Consider the following 22,261-nt stretch of genomic DNA (forward strand, 5'->3'; position numbering starts at 1 on the left):
GAGCATGAGTCCACAGAATCTTCAAAAGTAACCTTCGTAAGTGTTGATATTTCTGTGTTATTCCAGATATATGATGTTGGTTTTGATGTGTATTCACCTTGAGACAATACATTCACTCCTAGTATTATAATAGCAGATCCAGAAATACAGTAAAAGCTTACTATTTTCCATTAATAGTCAATAAATTCAGTAGCTCAGGAATCTTTATTAATTTACAGTTTCATATTATCTTTCCTTTTAGTACAATACATTTGAAAGATCAGTGCATGAATTTTGTGTAGGCTATACAAGCATAGAGGTTATTAATATTCATGGAGAAAATGGTACAATTATAGGGCTGTAGAGTGCCTTACAATGGGAGATATTGCTTGATCCATGGAAAAGGAGTGGAGTTTTATTTCCTAAGATAAAGAGTTCTTCAGCAACGTGAAGGCACCTTCATTCAAGAAGACGCATGGGAAGTCCACTTGTAATGGCTTATACAGATATTAATGCATCTCCATTATTCAAATGCTTGGAAAGTTCAGCTTGATAGTTGTCAATAATGAGTTTTTAAGATTTGTTTCGTAATACAAAACACGTGCACATGCACCCACACATGCACATGTCATACACATGTGCCATACGTACGTGCCACACACGCACACACACCTGCCATACACACACACACGTGCCATAATACACACACACTCACCTGCCATATACACATGTGCCATACACACACACACACACGTGCCATACACACACAAACATGCATGTGCCATACACACACACACACACGTGCCATACACACACAAACACGCATGTGCCATACACACACACATGTGCCATACACACACACACACACATGCCATATACACACACACACATGCCATACACACACACAACACACATGTGCCACACACACACACACATGTGCCACACACACACACATGTGCCACACACACACACACACACACACAGTAGCGATCAGTGAAGAGGCAGGGCCAGGAGCTGTGTCTCGACCCCTGCAACAACAATTAGGTGAGTACAATTAGGTGAGTAAAACAAACACACACACACACACACACACACACACACACACACACACACACACACACACACACACAGAGGAAGGCCTCTGGGGCGACAGAACAGAGGGGGACACCAGCAAGGAATATACCAACAAGTGTTGGATGACATACATACAAATGAGGAGGAGGTGAAGAAGCTGCTAAGGGACATCAATACCTCAACGGCAATGGGACCGGACAACATCTCCCCGTAGGTCCTTAGAGAGGGAGCGGATATGCTGTGTGTGCCACTTACCACAATCTTCAACACATCCCTGGAAACTGGGCAACTACCTGAGGTATGGAAGATGGCAAATGTAGTTCCCATTATTAAAAAAGGAGACAGAAAAGAGGCACTAAATTATAGACCTGTGTCACTGACATGTATAGTATGCAAAATTATGGAGAAGATTATCAGGAGGAGAGTGGTGGAGCACCTGGAACGGAACAAGAGTATAAACGCTAACCAGCACAGATTCATGGAAGGCAAATCCTGTGTCACAAACCTTCTGGAGTTTTATGATAAAGTAACAGAAGTAAGACACAAGAGAGAGGGGTGGGTTGATTGCATCTTCTTGCACTGCAAGAAGGCCTTTGACACAGTTCCTCACAAGAGATTAGTGCAGAAGCTAGAGGATCAGGTGCATATAACAGGAAGGGCACTGCAATGGATCAGAAAATACCTGACAAGGAGGCAACAACAAGTCATGGTACGTGATGAGGTATCACAGTGGGCACCTGTGACGAGCAGGGTCCCACAAGGGTCGGTCCTAGGACCAGTGCTATTTTTGGTATATGTGAACGACATGATGGAAGAGTTAGACTCAGAAGTGTCCCTGTTTGCAGACGATGTGAAGTTAATGAGAAGAATTAAATCAGATGAGGATCAGGCAGGACTTCAATGAGACCTGGACAGACTGGACACCTAGTCCAGCACCTGGCTTCTCAAATTTAACCCCTCCAAATGCAAAGTCATGAAGATCGGGGAAGGGCACAGAAGACCGCAGACGGAGTATAGGCTAGGTGGCCAAAGACTGCAAACCTCGCCCAAGGAGAAAGATCTTGGGGTGAGTGTAACACCGAGTATGTCTCCGGAAGCACACATCAACCAGATAACTGCTGCAGCATATGGGCGCCTGGCAAACCTGAGAACAGCGTTCCGATACCTTAGTAAGGAATCGTTCAAGACACTGTACACCGTGTACGTCAGACCCATACTGGAGTATGCAGCACCTGCTTGGAACCCGCACTTGATCAAGCATGTCAAGAAATTAGAGAAGGTGAAAAGGTTTGCGACAAGGTTAGTTCCAGAGCTAAGGGGAATGTCCTGTGAAGAAAGGTTAAGGGAAATCGGCCTGACGACACTGGAGGACAGGAAGGTCAGGGGAGACATGATAACGACATATAAAATACTGCGCAGAATAGACAAGGTTGACAAAGACAGGATGTTCCAGGGAGGGGACACAGAAACAAGAGGTCACAATTGGAAGTTGAAGACTCAGATGAGTCAAAGGGATGTTAGGAAGTATTTCTTCAGTCATAGAGTTGTCAGGCAGTGGAACAGCCTAGAAAGTGACGTAGTGGAGGCGGGAACCATACATAGTTTTAAGACGAGGTTTAATAAAGCTCATGGAGCAGGGAGAGAGAGGATCCAGTAGCAACCAGTGAAGACGCAGGGCCAGGAGCTAAGACTCGACACCTGCAACCACACACACACACACACACACACACACACACACACTACAAAGGGATCTGGACAGGCTGCAGAACTGGTCCAGCAATTGGCTCCTGGAGTTCAATCCCACCAAGTGCAAAGTCATGAAGATTGGGGAAGGGCAAAGAAGGCCGCAGACGGAGTACAGTCTAGGGGGTCAGAGACTACAAACCTCACTCAAGGAAAAAGATCTTGGGGTGAGTATAACACCAGGCACATCTCCTGAAGCGCACATCAACCAAATAACTGCTGCAGCATATGGGCGCCTAGCAAACCTCAGAACAGCATTCCGACATCTTAATAAGGAATCGTTCAGGACCCTGTACACCGTATACGTTAGGCCCATATTGGAGTATGCGGCACCAGTTTGGAACCCACACCTAGCCAAGCACGTAAAGAAACTAGAGAAAGTGCAAAGGTTTGCAACAAGACTAGTCCCAGAGCTAAGAGGTATGTCCTACGAGGAGAGGTTAAGGGAAATCAACCTGACGACACTGGAGGACAGGAGAGATAGGGGGGGACATGATAACGACATACAAAATACTGAGAGGAATTGACAAGGTGGACAAAAACAGGATGTTCCAGAGATTGGACACAGTAACAAGGGGACACAGTTGGAAGCTAAAGACACAGATGAATCACAGGGATGTTAGGAAGTATTTCTTCAGCCACAGAGTAGTCAGTAAGTGGAATAGTTTGGGAAGCGATGTAGTGGAGGCAGGATCCATACATAGCTTTAAGCAGAGGTACGATAAAGCTCACGGCTCAGGGAGAGTGACCTAGTAGCGATCAGTGAAGAGGCGGGGCCAGGAGCTCGGACTCGACCCCCGCAACCTCAACTAGGTGAGTACAACTAGGTGAGTACACGCACACACACACACACACACACACACACACACACACACACACACAGTTGGAAGTTGAAGACACAGATGAATCACAGGGATGTTAGGAAGTATTTCTTCAGCCACAGAGTAGTCAGTAAGTGGAATAGTTTGGGAAGCGATGTAGTGGAGGCAGGATCCATACATAGCTTTAAGCAGAGGTTGATAAAGCTCACGGTTCAGGGAGAGTGACCTAGTAGTGATCAGTGAAGAGGCGAGGCCAGGAGCTCGGACTCGACCCCTGCAACCTCAACTAGGCGAGTACAACTAGGTGAGTACACACACACACACACACACACACACACACACACACACACACACACACACACACAGGGGTCAGTTCTAGGACCAGTGCTATTTTTGATATATGTGAACGACATGATGGAAGGAATAGACTCTGAAGTGTCCCTGTTCGCAGATGACGTGAAGTTGATGAGAAGAATTAAATCGGACGAGGATGAGGCAGGACTGCAAAGAGACCTGGAGAGGCTGGACATGTGGTCCAGTAACTGGCTCCTCGAATTCAATCCAGCCAAATGCAAAGTCATGAAGATTGGGGAGGGGCAAAGAAGACCGCAGACAGAATATAGGCTAGGTGGACAAAGACTACAGACCTCACTCAGGGAGAAAGACCTTGGGGTGACCATAACACCGAGTACATCACCGGAGGCACACATCAACCAAATAACCACTGCAGCATACGGGCGCCTGGCAAACCTGAGAATAGCGTTCCGATACCTCAATAAGGAATCGTTCAAGACACTGTACACTGTGTATGTTAGGCCCATACTGGAGTATGCAGCACCAGTCTGGAACCCACACCTGGTCAAGCACGTCAAGAAGTTAGAGAAAGTACAAAGGTTTGCAACAAGGCTAGTCCCAGAGCTCAAGGGAATGTCGTACGAGGAAAGGTTAAGGGAAATCGGACTGACGACACTGGAGGACAGAAGGGTCAGGGGAGACATGATAACGACATACAAGATACTGCGGGGAATAGACAAGGTGGACAGAGATAGGATGTTCCAGAGAGGGGACACAGGGACAAGGGGTCACAACTGGAAGCTGAAGACTCAGACGAGTCACAGGGACGTTAGGAAGTATTTCTTCAGTCATAGAGTTGTCAGCAAGTGGAATAGCCTAGCAAGTGAAGTAGTGGAGGCAGGAACCATACATAGTTTTAAGAAGAGGTATGACAAAGCTCAGGAAGCAGAGAGAGAGAGGATCCAGTAGCGATCTCGAGCAACCACACACACACACACACACACACACACACACACACACACACACACACACACACACACACACACACACACACACACACACACACACACACAGTTGGAAGTTGAAGACACAGATGAATCACAGGGATGTTAGGAAGTATTTCTTCAGCCACAGAGTAGTCAGTAAGTGGAATAGTTTGGGAAGCGATGTAGTGGAGGCAGGATCCATACATAGCTTTAAGCAGAGGTTGATAAAGCTCACGGTTCAGGGAGAGTGACCTAGTAGTGATCAGTGAAGAGGCGAGGCCAGGAGCTCGGACTCGACCCCTGCAACCTCAACTAGGCGAGTACAACTAGGTGAGTACACATACACACACACACACACACACACACACACACACACACACACACACACACACACACACACACACACACACACACACACACACACACACACACACATACACACAGTATAATGTATAATTTGAATGATAAATGATACTAAAACAATAAATAGACTAAAATATTCATTGGTAGTAATTGCTTTATCTTCAGTGAAAAAGGAAAAGTTTGACAAAACCAGCATTATATTTCATGGAATTTTTATATTGTTTTCCAAATATTTTGCATGCTGCTTGCATGCCTCATTTACAGTGTGTTTTGGCATGTTTTTTGTTAAGAAATGCATGTTTCAGTGTTGTTAAGAAATGCATGTTCCAGTGTTGTGTTACAGTCTGTGTACGGGGAGACTCCTCCAGTGACAATGTCCTCCACCTGGGGATGATCACCTCTACAGCTAGACACTCGTCACATCGACTAGTCTTCAAGGGTGCTTTTTTTTTTTAATGAAATAATACACATATATGTCGGAATATTATTGATGCTGTGAGGCGTGCTGTCATTACTGTTCCTTGTAGGACGCCTGCTGTAATATTAACCTTTGCAGGTATGCATACTTCTCCACAAGCAGCTACTAATAGTGCAGTTAGTTAACTTCAGGTTAGCACTGTTATAACATAGAATATGCAAATTTTAAGCAATTTAAATTTCTGCTCATATCTGAATAATTATTTTTACTGGTACCTGTATGTACTAACATTTTAATTTATAAAAAAAAAAATTAGCTACTAGTTTATAATGTTTATTTTAATGATTGTTTAGATAATTTTTTGTTAAGGATAAAGAATTGATGCTGTTCACATCTTGTTTTGTTGCACTGAATTTTTTTTTAAACACTGAGAATATATAATACTGTTTCATGTACCATTAAATGTATTGTTCCATAGATAATGTATTGCGAGATGAATCATGAAAATATTTGCATCAATTAATATTTTGGTTATTGGTAATTGACCTCGTTACCCTCTCCACAGTACAATTTGGATTTCCGAGGCCTAAGCCCAAGAGGAAGAGGAAACTCCCCATACAGGTCAGATGGTGAAGATGTCTCTGGCTCCGGCAACAACTCTGCCACGGGTGGGGGAACAGGCTCGGAAGGGAACATGTGACAATTTGGGATGGCCCGGCGGGGCAAGGGAGATGCACGCCGCACGCGTGTCTCCTTCCTTCTCTTCTAAATACATATACTGAGGAGAAGACCCTGCCCGGGCCACAGGAGAAGAGGGGCAGAGAATCTTTGGCTTTGTTGTTAATAACTGTTGGGATCCCCCTCAGCATCTATTTATTATTATAGAGGCTGACTTATGCTTCCACTGCAGCTTCTTGTTGTGCTCCTTTTGGTGCTAAACCAGTACAGTACTTATCATGTTAGTTACAGTAAGGAGTTTTCATAACCACTTTTACATGATGAAACGTCATTAGCACAAAGAAAATGCTGTATAAACACTGAAAAGAAAAGAAAGAGTAATGATGGCACAATATTCAAAACATGATCAAAGCCTTACTCATTTTTAAAGGATCATTGTATTTATTAAGAAACAACAAAACTGTATTTTCTCTGCCCCCATCTCCCTTTAGGTTATTTAGTTTTACTGATGGATGAAACAAAATTAATGTTAAAGGTTCAGTAGACTCAGGTTAAGGATTTTTTTGACAGCAACAAAAAGAACTTTCTAAAGAAAATTAGAAGAATAAATGTACTAAGTACATTTAAAAATTAAAACAGAATATATAAAGGCATAGGAGTGAATAAAAGGCAACTCATAAAAGGGTATAGAATGACATTAGTTTATTTAAGGAGTAACAACTGGGATAATTGTCTCTCCAGGAACAATGGCAATAAGAACTAATAAGGAGAGTTGGTATGGCTCTTTGTTGCTCTGTTAGTTAGTCCAGAGCTTCTGTAATCAAAGGCATACAGGCTGGACTCCTTAACCCTGCACTGTCAGCATATGGTGATGGATAAAACACTGCCGTGACTGGACCATTGTCACCAATGAAATCTGTTTACCATGAAATCAATAACTAGTGTGTGTGTGCGTGCATGCGTAAGTTTTCACAAGTTTGTGTACTTGCCTGACAAATGAGTAAAGTGGATCAGTTACTTTCATTGGTGACTTAAGTCAGTACAGTACGTATTAAAGAGATGACTACAGCTTGGTAAACTCACAACAAACTTGCCTTATGTTACCTGTTATATTAAAATGTATTCATGAATTCAATTACTAGTAATGCAACATGCCCAGCTTACCAGTTTTCACAATACTCTTCATAGATGTTACCTTGCTTACACTCCAACAGCATATTGCATTGCAAAAGCCACATGCTTAAACTCATACCAGTGCAAAACATGCACGAGCTTGCTGGATACTCAAGCCCCACTATTGGTCAATGTATCTTGCTCCTTCCTTTCTAATTAAAAAAAATATCTCCAAAATCCCTCTTCTACTCCTTTAATTATATGTTTCATACCATCACACCTAAGTGCTTCACTACTTTTTTCAGCATGATATTCACACCACACATTGATCTCATATATGACATCTTCACTGGCTTTCAATTTTTTTTGCCGTAATATTCAGGTACCATACTTTACTCCATATTGTTTTAAAAGAGTTGTCCTCATTTTGTTATATTCTCCTTTTTGCCTCCATTGCAAAACTTCTTTCCATAGATTCTGCAACACCCTAATTACCTTCTTTCCCAAATTTATTCTTTGATACATCTCATCATTATTAGATCCATTTGCCAACACATCCACTTTCAAATACATTTATTTATTCCATTCTCCTTCCCTCCAATCTGGCAATTAGTCTTTCATTATCTACAGTCTCTTTTTACTCTTATCACTCTACTCTTCTATGTTCACATTCAATTTTTTCCACTTAAGGAGCAACTACAAAGCCTCCCATCTAACATTCATTTCTTTTGCAGCCATATGCATGAATGCAATTAACAACCATAAGGACCAACCTGCCTCGTGCCGTTCACGGAGAACAAGTAATTTTTAAAGTGATAAACTTTAGTAAGAGCCTCCCCAGTGCCAGACCTTTCCTGTCTGTCATGTAATTTGCTTATATGTGTGTGTATATATTATGTACGAATGAATGCATATATAAAGGTGCATGTGTGTATTTGTGTGTGTCTGTGTGTGTGTATTTGTATATGTTTGTATTTGTATGTACGTATGTGTATTTTGTAGGTGTGTGTATTTGTATGTGTTTGCATTTGTGTGTGTGTGTATTTGTATGTGTGCATATTTGTGTGTGTGTGTATTTGTGTGTGTGTACTCACCTAGTTGTGGTTGCAGAGGTCAAGTCATAGCTCATGGCCCCCACCTTTTCACTGGTCACTACTGTGTCACTCTTCCTGCTCCATGCACTTTATCATACCTCTTCTTAAAGCTAGGTATGGATCCTGCCTCCACTACATCACTTCCCAGACTATTCCACTTCCTGACAACTCTGTGACTGAAGAAATACTTCGTAATGTCCCTGTGATTCAACTGAGTCTTCAACTTCCAACTGTGACCCCTTATTGCTGTGTCCCATCTCTGGAACATCTTGTCTCTGTCCACCTTGTCGATTCATCACAGTATTTTATATGTCGTTATCATATCCCCCCTATCTCTCCTGTCTTCCATTGTTGTCAATTCGATTTCCCTTAGCCTCTCCTCCTAGGATATACCCCTTAGCTCCGTGACTAGTCTTGTTGCAAACCTTTGCACTTTCTCTGGTTTCCTCACATGCTTGGCTAGGTAAGGGTTCCAAACTGGCACTGCATACCCCAATATGGGCCTCAAGTACACAGTGTACAGGGTCCTGAGTGACTCCTTATTTAGATGTCGGAATGCTGTTCTTAGGTTTGCCAGGTGCCTGTATGCTGCAGCAGGTATTTAGTTGATGTGCGCCTCAGATGTGCCCGGTGTTATACTCACCCCAAGATCTTTTTCCTTGAGTGAGGTTTGTAGTCTCTGGCCCCCCTAGACTGTACTCCGTCTGCGGTCTTCTTTGCCCTTCCGCAATCTTCATGACTTTGCACTTGGTGGGGTTGAACTCCAGGAGCCATTTGCTGGACCAGGCCTGCAGCCTGTCTAGATCTTCCTGTAGTTCTGCCTGGTCCTCATCCAACTGAATTCTTCTCATCAACTTCACATCATCCACAAACAGGGATACTTCGGAGTCTACTCCTTCTGTCATGTCGTTCACAAATACTGTACATACCAGAAACAGCACTGGTCCTAGGACTGATCCCTGTGGCACCCTGCTCGTTACAGGCGCCCACTCTGACACTTCGCCACGTACCATGACTCGCTGTTGTCTTCCTGACACCTGATCCATTGTAGTGCCTTCCCTGTTATCCCTGCCTTGTCCTCCAGCTTTTGCACTAATCTTTTATATGGAACTGTGTCAAATGCCTTCTTACAGTGTGTGTATGCATTTGTGTGTGTGTGTGTGTGTGTGTGTGTGTGTGTGTGTGTGTGTGTGTGTGTGTGTGTGTGTGTACTCACCTAGTTGTACTCACCTAGTTGAGGTTGCAGGGGTCGAGTCTGAGCTCCTGGCCCCACCTCTTCACTGGTCGCTACTAGGTCACTATCCCTGAACCGTGAGCTTTATCATACCTTTGCTTAAAGCTATGTATGGATCCTGCCTCCACTACATCACTTCCCAAACTATTCCACTTCCTGACTTCTCTGTGGCTGAAGAAATACTTCCTAACATCCCTGTGATTCATCTGTGTCTTCAACTTCCAACTGTGTCCCCTTGTTACTGTATCCAATCTCTGGAACATCCTGTCTTTGTCCACCTTGTCAATTCCTCTCAGTATTTTGTATGTCGTTATCATGTCCCCCCTATCTCTCCTGTCTTCCAGTGTCATCAGGTTGATTTCCCTTAACCTCTCCTCATAGGACATACCTCTTAGCTCTGGGACTAGTCTTGTTGCAAACCTTTGCACTTTCTCTAGTTTCTTTACGTGCTTGGCTAGGAGTGGGTTCCAAACTGGTGCCGCATACTTCAATATGGGTCTAACGTACACGGTGTACAGGGTCCTGAACGATTCCTTATTAAGGTGTCGGAATGCTGTTCTGAGGTTTGCTAGGCGCCCACATGCTGCAGCCGTTATTTGGTTGATGTGCGCTTCAGGAGATGTGCCTGGTGTTATACTCACCCCAAGTTCTTTTTCTTTGAGTGAGGTTTGTAGTCTCTGGCCCCCCTAGACTGTACTCCGTTTGTGGTCTTCTTTGCCCTTCCGCAATCTTCATGACTTTGCACTTGGTGGGATTGAACTCCAGGAGCCAATTGCTGGACCAGGTCTGCAGCCTGTCCAGATCCCTTTGTAGTTCTGCCTGGTCTTCGATCGAGTGAATTCTTCTCATCAACTTCACGTCATCTGCAAACAGGGACACTTCGGAGTCTATTCCTTCCGTCATGTCGTTCACAAATACCAGAAACAGCACTGGTCCTAGGACTGACCCCTGTGGGACCCCGCTGGTCACAGGTGCCCACTCTGACACCTCACCACGTACCATGACTCGCTGCTGTCTTCCTGACAAGTATTCCCTGATCCATTGTAGTGCTTTCCCTGTTATTCCTGCTTGGTCCTCCAGTTTTTGCACTAATCTCTTGTGTGGAACTGTGTCAAATGCCTTCTTGCAGTCCAAGAATATGCAATCCACTCACCCCTCTCTCTCTTGTCTTACTGCTGTCACCATGTTATAGAACTCCAGTAGGTTTGTGACACAGGATTTCCCATCCCTGAAACCATGTTGGCTGCTGTTGATGAGATCATTCCTTTCTAGGTGTTCCACCACTCTTCTCCTGATAATCTTCTCCATGATTTTGCATACTATACATGTCAGTGACACTGGTGTGTAGTTTAGTGCTTCATGTCTGTCTCCTTTTTTAAAGATTGGGACTACATTTGCTGTCTTCCATGCCTCAGGCAATCTCCCTCTTTGTACCCTTGGGTACAAACCTCTCCTCAGCCTCCTTGCACATTGTTGCTACATATTTCATCATCTCATTAACTGGCTTCCCTGCCAGTTCTCTTTCCCACTGAACCCCGTTCAGGAAGTTCCTCATTCCTGTGTAGTCCCCTTTCTTGTAGTTTGGCTTCATTCGTCCTGACCTTCCTGCTTCCCCCTCCACTTGTAGCTCTACTGTGTATTCGAAGCTTAAAACCACATGATCGCTGGCCCCAAGGGGTCTTTCATATGTGATGTCCTCAATATCTGCACTACTCAAGGTGAATACTAAGTCCAGTCTTGCTGGTTCATCCTCTCCTCTCTCTCTTGTAGTGTCCCTTACATGTTGGTACATGAAGTTTTCCAGTACCAAGTCCATCATCTTAGCCCTCCATGTATCTTGGCCCCCATGTGGCTCCAAGTTCTCCCAATCAATCTGTGTGTGTGTGTGTGTGTGTGTGTGTGTGTGTGTGTGTGTGTGTGTGTGTGTGTGTGTGTGTGTGTGTGTGTGTGTGTGTGTGTGTGTGTGTGTATTTGTGTGTGTATTTGTGTGTGTATTTGTGTGTGTATTTGTGTGTGTATTTGTGTGTGTATTTGTGTGTGTATTTGTGTGTATTTGTGTGTGTGTGTGTGTGTGTGTGTGTGTGTGTGTGTGTGTGTGTGTGTGTGTGTGTGTGTGTGTGTGTGTGTGTGTGTACTCATCTAATTGTGGTTGCAGGGGTCGAGACTCGGCTCCTGGCCCCGCCTCTTCACTGATCGCTACTAGATCCTCTCTCCCCCTGCTCCATGAGCTTTATCATACCTCGTCTTAAAACTGTGTATGGTTCTTGCCTCCACTACATCACTCGCCAGACTATTCCACTTCCTGACAACTCTATGACTAAAGAAATACTTCCTAACATCTCTTTGACTCATCTGAGTCTTCAGCTTCCAATTGTGACCCCTTGTTTCTGTGTCCCTTCTCTGGAACATCCTGTCTTTGTCCACCTTGTCAATTCTTCACAGTATTTTGTATGTCGTTATCATGTCTCCCCTAACCTTCCTGTCCTTCATTGTCGTCAGGCCGATTTCCCTTAACCTTTCTTACTAGGACATTTCCCTTAGCTCTGGAACTAGCCTTGTTGCAAACCTTTGCACTTTCTCTAATTTCTTGTGTGCTTGACCAGGTGTGGGTTCCAAACTGGTGCTGCATACTCCAGTATGGGCCTGACATACACGGTGTATAGAGTCTTGAACAATTCTTTACTGAGGTATCAGAATGCTATTCTTAGGTTTGCCAGGTGCCCATATGCTACAGAAGTTATCTGGTTCATGTGCACTTCAGGAGATGTGCTTGATATTATACTCACCCCAAGATCCTTCTCCTTGAGTGAGGTTTGCAGTCTTTGGCCACCTATCCTATACTCTGTCTGCAGTCTTCTTTGCCCATCCCCGATCTTCATGACTTTGCATTTGGCGGGGTTAAATTTGAGGAGCCAGTTGTTGGACCAAGCTTCCAGCCTGTCTAGGTCTCTTTGTAATCCTGCCTAGTCCTCATCTGATTGAATTCTCCTCATTAACATCACATCATCTGCAAACAGTGACACTTCTGAGTCTGTACCTTCCATCATGTCATTCACATATACCAAAAATATCACTTGTCCTAGGACTGACCTCTGTGGAACCCCACACGTCACAGGCGCCCACTGTGATGCCTGGCCATGCACCATGACTCGTTGACTCCCTGTCAGGTATTCTCTGTTATACGTGCCTGATCCTCTAGCTTTTGCACTACTCTCTTGTGGGGAACTGTGTTGAAGGCCTTCTTGCAGTCCAACAAAATGGAGCCTACCCACCCCTCTCTCTCTCTCTCTTGTCTTATTTCCATTACCTTGTCATAAAACTCCAGTAGGTTTGTGACACAGGATTTGCCTTCCATGAATCCATGCTGGTTGTTGTTTATAAGCTTGTTCTATTCTAGATGCTCCACCACTCTCCTCCTGATAATCTTCTCCATACTATACACATCAATGACACTGGTCTGTAGTTTAGTACCCCATTTCTGTCTCCTTTCTTAAAAATGGGGACTACATTTGCCATCTTCCATACCTCAGGTAGTTGCGAAGGTTTCAGTGGATGTGTTGAAAATTGTGGTCAGTGGAACACACAGCATCTCTGCTCCCTCTCTAAGAACCAACAGAGAGATGTTGTCCAGTCCCACCACCTTTGAGGTATCAAGGTCACTTAGCAGCTTCTTCACCTCCTCCTTGGTTATGTGTATTTCATCCAACACTTGTTGGTATATCCCGTGTTGGTGTACCCTCTGTTCTGACCTCCCAGAGACCTTTCTGTCTCCACTATAAATACTTCCTTAAATCTCATGTTGAGCTCCTCGCATACTTCTTGGTCATTTCTTGTGAGCCCCCCACCTTCTTTCCTCAGCCTGATTACCTGGTCCTTAACTGTTGTCTTCCTCCTGATGTGGCTATACAACAGCTTCAGGTCAGACTTGACTTTCGATGCTGTATAATTTTCATACAGTTGCTGGGCCTTCCTCCTTACCTGTGCATGCTTGTTTCTGGCTCTTTGACTAATCTCTTTATTTTCCTGGGCTCTTTGTCTTCTGTACTTTTTCCATTCTCTAGTCCACTTAGTTTTTGCCTCCCTACACCTTTGAGTAAACCAAGGGCTAAATCCCATTATTTCTGTTGCCCTTGGGAACAAACCTTTCCTCTGTCTCCTTGCATTTTGATGTTACATAGTCCATCATTTTGTTTACTGACTTTCCTACCAGTTCTCTTTCCCACTGAACCTCTTGCAGGAAGTTCCTCATACCTGTATAGTCCTCCCTTTTGTAGTTTGGCCTTTACCATCCTACTCCTGTTACCCTCTCCACTTATAACTCTTTGTATTCAAAGCTCAGAACCATATGATCACTAGCTCCAAGGGGCCTTTCATATGTGATGTCCTCAATGTCCGAGCTACTCAGGGTGAACATGAGGACAAGTCTTGCTGGTTCATCCTCCCCTCTCTCTCTGGTAGTGTCCCTAACATGTTTATGTATGAGGTTTTCCAGTACTATATCCATCATCTTGGCTTTCCATGTTTTGGGACCCCAATGCGGTTCCAGGTTTTCCCAATCAATCTCTTTGTTACTGAAATCGCCCATAACTAGTAACTTTGCTCTACCCATGTGAGCTCTTCTGACCACCTCAGCTAGTGTGTTCACCATTCAGTCACTGTTGTGTGAGAAGTGTTCAGATGTCACATTTCCAGTGATCCTCTGAACTTTAACATTCCCACTCAGGAAAAGTATCTGTAACATTCTCACTCAGGAAAAGTAACTGTAACATTCCTACTCAGGAAATGTGATTAGCTGGATTTAAATCCAACTAATCACTTTTCCTGACTTCATAAATCTTACCCTATGCTCCAGTGGCACATCAGATCCTTGTCTCCACTCACTCTGATCTAACATGATCACACATGCCTGCTGGATGCCATGGGCAGCTCAAGAGTTTTATATAGGAGAGGTTTAGGGGGTGGCACTCTGAAATGGTGGCTAGATGACAGTGGTTGCATCAAGGGAAGGGCTTGAGGGGAGGGGGGATTCAGCCCTCCAAAATTATTACAGCCCCCAAATATAAATAGTAACAATAATAATTAGAAATAATAATAAGGTGCTTCCTAGCACCTCATCCAACCAGATAGCCACCCCTAAGCCTCGGACCCATCCCAATATAGAAATTCTGGATCCACTCCTGCTAGAGGACCTATCTTGAAGTTGTCTTTGCAGAGCAAGCACACTGTTTTTACTGGGGATATTTGAGAATGGACTTGCCAGCAGATGGGTCTGTGAAAGACGAGGTGAACCATAAAATGGATGAGGGGTAAAAGGTGAGGGGGGAGGGATAACATGCATTGAGGAATCCGTAGAGACAAGGAACTTTGACCATGAAGGCAAAAAAAAGGGAAATGTACCAAATTGTAGCAGTATCAGCACTGTTATGTGGGTGTAAGGCATGGGCTTTAAATGTTGCAACAAGGAGGCTTAAGGCAGTGGAGATAGCATGTTTGAGCACAATGTTTGGTGTGAATTTTATGCAGAGAATTAGGAGTGTGAAGATTATATGATGATGTAGAATTATGACAAGTATAATTCAGAGGGCTGAAGAGGACTTACTGAGGATGGACAGAACAGGATGACTAAGATGGTATATAAATCTGGAGTGGAAGGAAGGAAGGAGTAGTTGGGGTCATTTCAGAAAGGGTTGGAGGGAGATAGTAAAGGTTTTGAGTGCTAGGAGCTTGAGCATCCAATAGGCTTATGTGAGTACATTAGATCAGAATGAGTGGAGATTGATTTTTATGACTCGACATGCAAGGTAACATTTATGAACAAATTCAGGGAAACCAGTTAGCAAGATTTGAGTCCTGGAGGTGGGAAATATAGTGTCTGCACTCAAGCAGAGGTGATAATGTTACACTGCAGAGGGTCACCTGAATTGTGATGTCAGTACACTTTTGGCAAGACACTGATTGAGTGGATAAAGGTGAAAGTCTTTCCTCCAGTTTTGGGTCACCCTACCTCAGTGGGAGATGGCTAGTGTGTTAACATTTATTATATATTCTCTTTTTTTTTTTTTTTTTTTTTAACAAGTCGGCCATCTCCCACCGAGGCAGGGTGACCCAAAAAGAAAGAAAATCCCCAAAAAGAAAATACTTTCATCATCATTCAACACTTTCACCTCACTCAAACATAATCACTGTTTTTGCAGAGGTGCTCAGAACACAACAGTTTAGAAGCATATACGTATAAAGATGCACAACATATCCCTCCAAATTGCTAATTTCCCAAAACCGAAAAAAACTGTCAACTTGAATGATTCGATCTCTTGATAATAAGAATTTTGGTGGTGGCTGCCACAACCTGTATGTATTTATTTATTTGTGTGTAAGAGATGAAGTGGAAGGGGAAAGGCAGAGAAATGGAAAAAAGGGAGGGGATGACCAACAGACAGACAAAAGTAAGTTAAAGAATGATGGGGAGACAAAAATATGTTTGAGGAGAACAAGAAAAAAGAGATACACACTGACAGGCAATTCACTGCTTTTTAGTCCAAGGACTGACCAGAAAATTTTTTGTCCATCCCTCAGAGTCTTTAAGTCAGGGGGGGGGCTTTCCAACCTTTTCTAGGCCCCACACCCCTAGGAAATATTTGATTAATGTTGCACTCCCTACAAAAATAATATCACATTGGAAGATGAAGTACATAAAATTCAAATATAAATTGAGCAGTTAAAAATTTTTTTGGTAAAATAAACAGAATTGTGCTTTTCATTAGGACTCTTTGTTGCACCCCATGAAATGCCATCTCACACCCCCTAGGGGTGCATGCACCCCAGTTTGGGAATCCCTGGGGTGCACACAGATTGATAACTGCTGTCTTCAGTTATCAATCTGGCATGAGAATTTTCTGTTGAATCATCAGAGGCAAAGAGACTAGCTTATAGATAATAACAAGGATTTACTTTATCAAGAAATTCCTTTCATTGTACCGTATAAGTTGTTATAGCAAGTGTTTTGTTGTGAGTTTATGTCCTAAAAGACCATCTCTTGCTCTTGAACACCTGTACCTTACTTAGCTTTGTAGCTCATGATTTTCATTTTTACATATCAGTATTTTCTAGTTTAAAAGCTTTACTAAAAGGGTAAATTGGAAAATGGATTTTAACATGACTCGACAGTGTTAAGAGGTATGGCCTGACATGGACTGCCCCAAAGATTATATTTTTGAGCTGCATTAGTGTGCTTTGTATAGTAGATAAATAATCCTAATTTTTGTATATGATATATATAAAAACTGATGTTCATCAATAACCAGTAATCTTCAGTTCTTTTGCTTGCTTCTAACTTGAAGGCTTATTATGCCATCTTGATAAAGAAGACTTATTTGCTCAAAATATTCAGTAAATTCAAGCATTTTTGGAAGGGTCCATTGTAAGTATTGGAAACTAAGGAAATCACAGTTTTTCATACAAATATTCAATAGCATTTATTGAGCCATGTAAATTCATATGGATTACTGGTGTTGATTTATTATTATTACTAATGTTATTGTCATTATTTTTGTTATTATTAATATTGGTTTATTATAATTATTATTATTATTATTTTTATTATTATTATTTTTATTATTATTATTATTATTTTTATTACTATTACTGAAGAAAGATATCTGCTTTCCTTAGATATACCCTTCCATGATATGTACGTGAATCCATAGTTGATATATTGTTGTAGTAGGTGAGATTTTTCAGGGTAATTCATGACTAACTAAGTCACTATATTTGTTGATATTCTTTAGAACTTTGTACAAAATGTGTGTACATTAATTTAACTGTTGCTGCTGCCTAGTCATTCCATGAAAACAGGGTTACACTCTCAAATCTTGTTAATTTGTACCTCTGTGAAAAGTCTAAACAAACTAGGAAAGAATTGGGAATGGGAATATTCAGTAAGTTAATGAATGTTAGTAATTTTTATCATTGTGATATAGGAGTTGCTGGGCCCATTTATAAGTATATGGGACATGACAAAACGTAGATGACTTATTAAACCACTCATGGTAAATTTATTGTCTAATGAATAGTGTGTGTGTGTGTGTGTGTGTGTGTGTGTGTGTGTGTGTGTGTGTGTGTGTGTGTGTGTGTGTGTGCATGCGTGCGTGTGTGCGTGCGTAAAAATGAGGGATAGTGAAATTAGGTATGATGGAGGCCAAATTAACAAGGTTTATAAGTACTATATTGCAGATTGTTAACTACTCACTCTCCCCACACTGAAGCATCGTTCTGTGATAAAGTGTGATGGAAGAACCTAGCCTAAGTAGTAATCATTGCAAATCAAACAAAATTAATACACTATTGGTATGTTTAGTTGACAGCAGTACATGTTCTTGAAGTAAAATCCTAGTCACAAAAACTGCTAAACTCATATAGGTCATTCAACAGTCTTGAATGAAAAAATATAGTAATACTTTTTGATCTAGAGGCCTGTATACTATTCTGTTATACAAAAATAAAGTTTTCTTCCCTGTTATTTGAGGGTAAATATGATATGCTAAGTCAAATTGAAGACATTTAAGGCACTTAGTATACTTCATGGTTTAGTATTGTCAGCATATCATTCTCTGTATACAGTGGAACCTCTATTATCTAACCCTCTGATAACCACCAATTATTCTATTTTTGGGCAGTAATGATTTAAAATGACTTAGCACTTTTCAGGTGGCAAGTCCAAGGAATAATTCTTTTGGTCAACCAGACTTGGCAACTGCACTCATGTTGTTGTGAACTGCCTCCAGTGTCATAACCTAACTAGAGCCATATTAATGTATATATTAATATAATGTTGAGATTTCCCATTAGAAGGCAGAATCAAAGAAAATAATATGGTTTCCAGCGGGCCCACTGAGCATATTTTAAAAAATGACTCCATGCCTGCCTTAGATTTTGAGCTACAAGCATCACCATGCAAAAGTTCATATTGCTGTATCTCCTTAAATATAACTCTAAATGTAATATTATTGAGGTTAACAAGTTGCACAACCAAAGAGAAAACAAACCTAAGACTTTTAAAAAGGCTTATCAGTCATCACCAAACATTTAATGTTGGTATAAACATCTGGTGTTTTATGAGAGCCTACAGTAGTGAAAGTCATATTAGCCATAGGCCTACAATATCTGATAGGGACTTAGCCCCAACATAACATAACTTAACAAATTTCATTATGCTTTATAACCATTTATAGTATCTTTAAAGGTATAAAATACTCTATAAATGCAAATGGTTATGTCATACACACGCTGTTTTTGTATGTATTTATGTGTGTACAGGCATGTGTGATTAGTTTGCCTGTTTGCAGTCACAGAACTGCTCATAATGTCTCCATCTCTAGTGTTTAACCCTTTCAGGGTTTTCAACATACTAGTACGGCTTACGCACCAGGGTTATTGACGTGCTAGAACGCCTAAATTCTAGCACCTTAAAATCTAGCGAGAGAAAGCTGGTAGGCCTACATATGAAAGAATTGGTCTATGTGGTCAGTGTGCGCAGTATAAAAAAAATCCTGCAGCACACAGTGAGTAATGAGAAAAAAAAAAACTTTGACGGTGTTTTTGGATTAAAACAGCGACTTTGCACTGTATTTTTGTATGGTATTTATGGTTGTATTCTAGTTTTCCTGGTCTCATTTTATAGAATGGAAGACATATTACAGAAATTGAGATGATTTTGATTGGTTTCACATTGAAAAATACCTTGGAATTGAGCTCAAAGTAGCAGAAATGTTCGATTTTTACCAAAGTTCAAAAGTAAACAAATCATGCCAAGCGTCCAATACACCTCAACTGGTGAGTCAAATATTCTTTCACAAGTGCGCGGATATTATTTTTACCATTTGTACACTAATCCAGTAGTCTGCATAACAGTAAATCTATTTTTTGTGAGAATAAAAATTCAAAGTGGAAAGCAAAAGAAATATAAGAGGGGCCTGGGGACGTGACTAACGAACAGAGAACTTGTTATTTTAGTGCCAGGAATGTCTGTCTTGTTTATTCTGGACCCTATTTGGAAATTGGCATCTTCTGAAATTTGTGTGAAATTGGCAAAATTCCCAATTTCTAATCACTTTATTGGATAGTTGAAATTGGAAAATGAGTGGTTTCTTGTACTCATTCGATAGAAAAAATGGAGTTCTAGTGAAATAAATATGATTTTTGTCGACTAGTACACAGAAATTGGCTGAAAATAGGGATCAAAGTGGGCAAAATCGCCGATGTTTATGCATCGGCGAGACCGCTAAATTTGTGAGAGCATAATTCCGTAAGTTTTCCTTCAAATTTCATACTTTTGGTGTCATTATGATCGGGAAAAGATTCTCTATCATTTCATAAGAAAAAATAATTTTTTTTTTTCCGAAAAATTTTCGACCCTGAGAACACGTTTAGGAGAGGGCCTCTCGACCCTGGAAGGGTTAATCTATCTTGCATACAACTTCTGTTGTTCTGCCACTGTTAACATAGCCTTACTGATATCCTTTTTTAAGTGCCATTTTTTCCAGGACAAGCACCTAAAGTCAGTTCCTGACCCTCTGGGCTGTGGCTCGTACGTTGGTTTGCGTGCGGCCAGCAGCAACAGCCTGGTTGATCAGGCTCTGATCCACCAGGAGGCCTGGTCACAGACCGGGCCGCGGGGGCGTTGACCCCCGGAACTCTCTCCAGGTAAACTCCAACCATGGCCTCTTATTTTCCCTATTGAGTACAAAAAAATTTTCTTTATCTGCTTTCATTTGTATAATTTTTTTTTTTACCTTATACAGCATATAGTCATGTCTCCTTTCCACCACATTCTGTTCCTCTCATCTGCCACATTCCTTCCTCCTCTCATTTGCCACATTCTTTCTTCCCTCCTCTTTTCTGCCACATTAATTTCCTCCTCTCTTCTGCACATTTTTTCCTCCTGTCTTCTGCCACATTTTTTTCCTCCTCTCTTCTGCCACATTCCTTTCCTCCTTTCAACTGTCACATTCAAAACTGCTTGTGTTGCATCTTCAGCAAACAGAAAGAGTTTATCTTGTGTTTGATGTTTGGTTATTCTGATGTTCAGATCAACTGATGTGCAGACTCCTTTAGCACATTCCACAGTTTAGGACTTTATAATCTTTTAATGGGGGGTTGCCATTTACAGATTACAGTACTGTAATTTTCACAATTGTCTTGGCACTCGCTCCATCACTGTCAGTGTCATTGGTTGAAATAAATACCCATTAGAGCTATCACTGGTTGGACTAAATACCCATCAGAGCTATCATTGGTTGGATTAAATACCCATCAGAGCCTTATGGTGCCCTGTGGCCTGGTGGCTAAAGCTCTCACTTCACACAGCGAGGGTAGAAACATTGGGCATGCTTCTTTGCACAAGTTGTCTATGTTCCTCATCAGTAAAATGGGTACCTGGGAGTTAGGCGACTGGTGTGGGTTACATCTTGGGGCAAAACTGACCTAATTTGCCCAAAATGCTCTGCATAACAAGTGGCTTTTTGTATAGTAGTGTCACTGATGGCAGCAAAGCCTGTATACCTTGTACATGTACTTGTAGATATAAAGATATTATTATTATTGGTTGGACTAAATACCCATCAGAGCTATCATTGGTTGGACTAAATATCCATAAGAGCTATCATTGGTTGGATTAAATACCCATCAGAGCTATCATTGGTTGGACTAAATACCCATCAGAGCTGTCATTGGTTGGACTAAATATCAGTCAGAGCTATCAAATTACAGTTGAGCTTTTGGTCATCTTGTCATCACTGTTGTTCGTAAGGAAAGGGACTCCTTCTGCTGCTGCACATTCAACACATAAACCTTATTTTCTCCGAATTTTGTCAGTATTATTACTACAGTATAATTAGTTATGTCAGTATTATTATTATAGTATAATCAGTTTTGTCAGTATTATTACTACAGTATAATTAGTTATGTCAGTATCATTTCTACATTATAATTAGTTATGTCAGTATTATTACTGCAGCACAATCAGAAACAAGTGGGTTGTACTGACAGTCCTACATCTTTTGATACTTCCATTATTCCATTTATCAGAGAGTACGTATTTCAACTACAATTTGAATCTCCTGGCAACCCCGACATGTGACTCTGCCCTTCCCTCTGAGAGTACCACCTTTAATGTAGTTTTATTCTATGATTTCTTAACTCAAACTGAACTACTGCAAAAAAAAAAAAAAAAAAATTAGATTTTATTAATGTACATTTTGGTACATCCACTGACAATGTAGGGTATGAAAAACATTTATTATTTTTTCCCTTCAGGTCTTCAGTTTGCAACATGATTTCAGGAAACATGTTGCTTTTCAGAAGCATAAGCAGTGTGTGTGTGTTACTTATTGTTTACCAAAGGCACTTGTCAATAGACACTGTACTTACTTATGTGTGGTTGCAGGGGTCGAGTTTGTGTGTGTGGATGT

The 22,261-nt window shown here is 41.7% G+C and overlaps 1 protein-coding gene across 2 annotated transcripts in view; it reads left to right on the plus strand.

Moving 5' to 3' along the window:
- Positions 1 to 22,061, plus strand: part of alpha-Catr (alpha-catenin related) — a 375,248-nt gene extending 353,187 nt beyond the window's left edge. Inside the window, exons 16-17 of one of the 2 annotated variants that reach the window (XM_070087621.1) lie at positions 5,604 to 5,816; positions 6,244 to 6,380. In XM_070087621.1, the coding sequence (XP_069943722.1) occupies positions 5,604 to 5,654 (51 nt within the window). In that variant the 3' untranslated portion in view covers positions 5,655 to 5,816; positions 6,244 to 6,380. Of the gene's footprint in view, positions 1 to 5,603; positions 5,817 to 6,243 lie in introns of both variants that reach the window. The other variant, XM_053778135.2, reaches the window with a different exon arrangement.
- The last annotated feature ends 200 nt before the right edge of the window (positions 22,062 to 22,261 follow it).

This window comes from Cherax quadricarinatus, chromosome 22 (genome assembly GCF_038502225.1).
Source record: "Cherax quadricarinatus isolate ZL_2023a chromosome 22, ASM3850222v1, whole genome shotgun sequence".
Classification (NCBI taxonomy): domain Eukaryota; kingdom Metazoa; phylum Arthropoda; class Malacostraca; order Decapoda; family Parastacidae; genus Cherax; species Cherax quadricarinatus.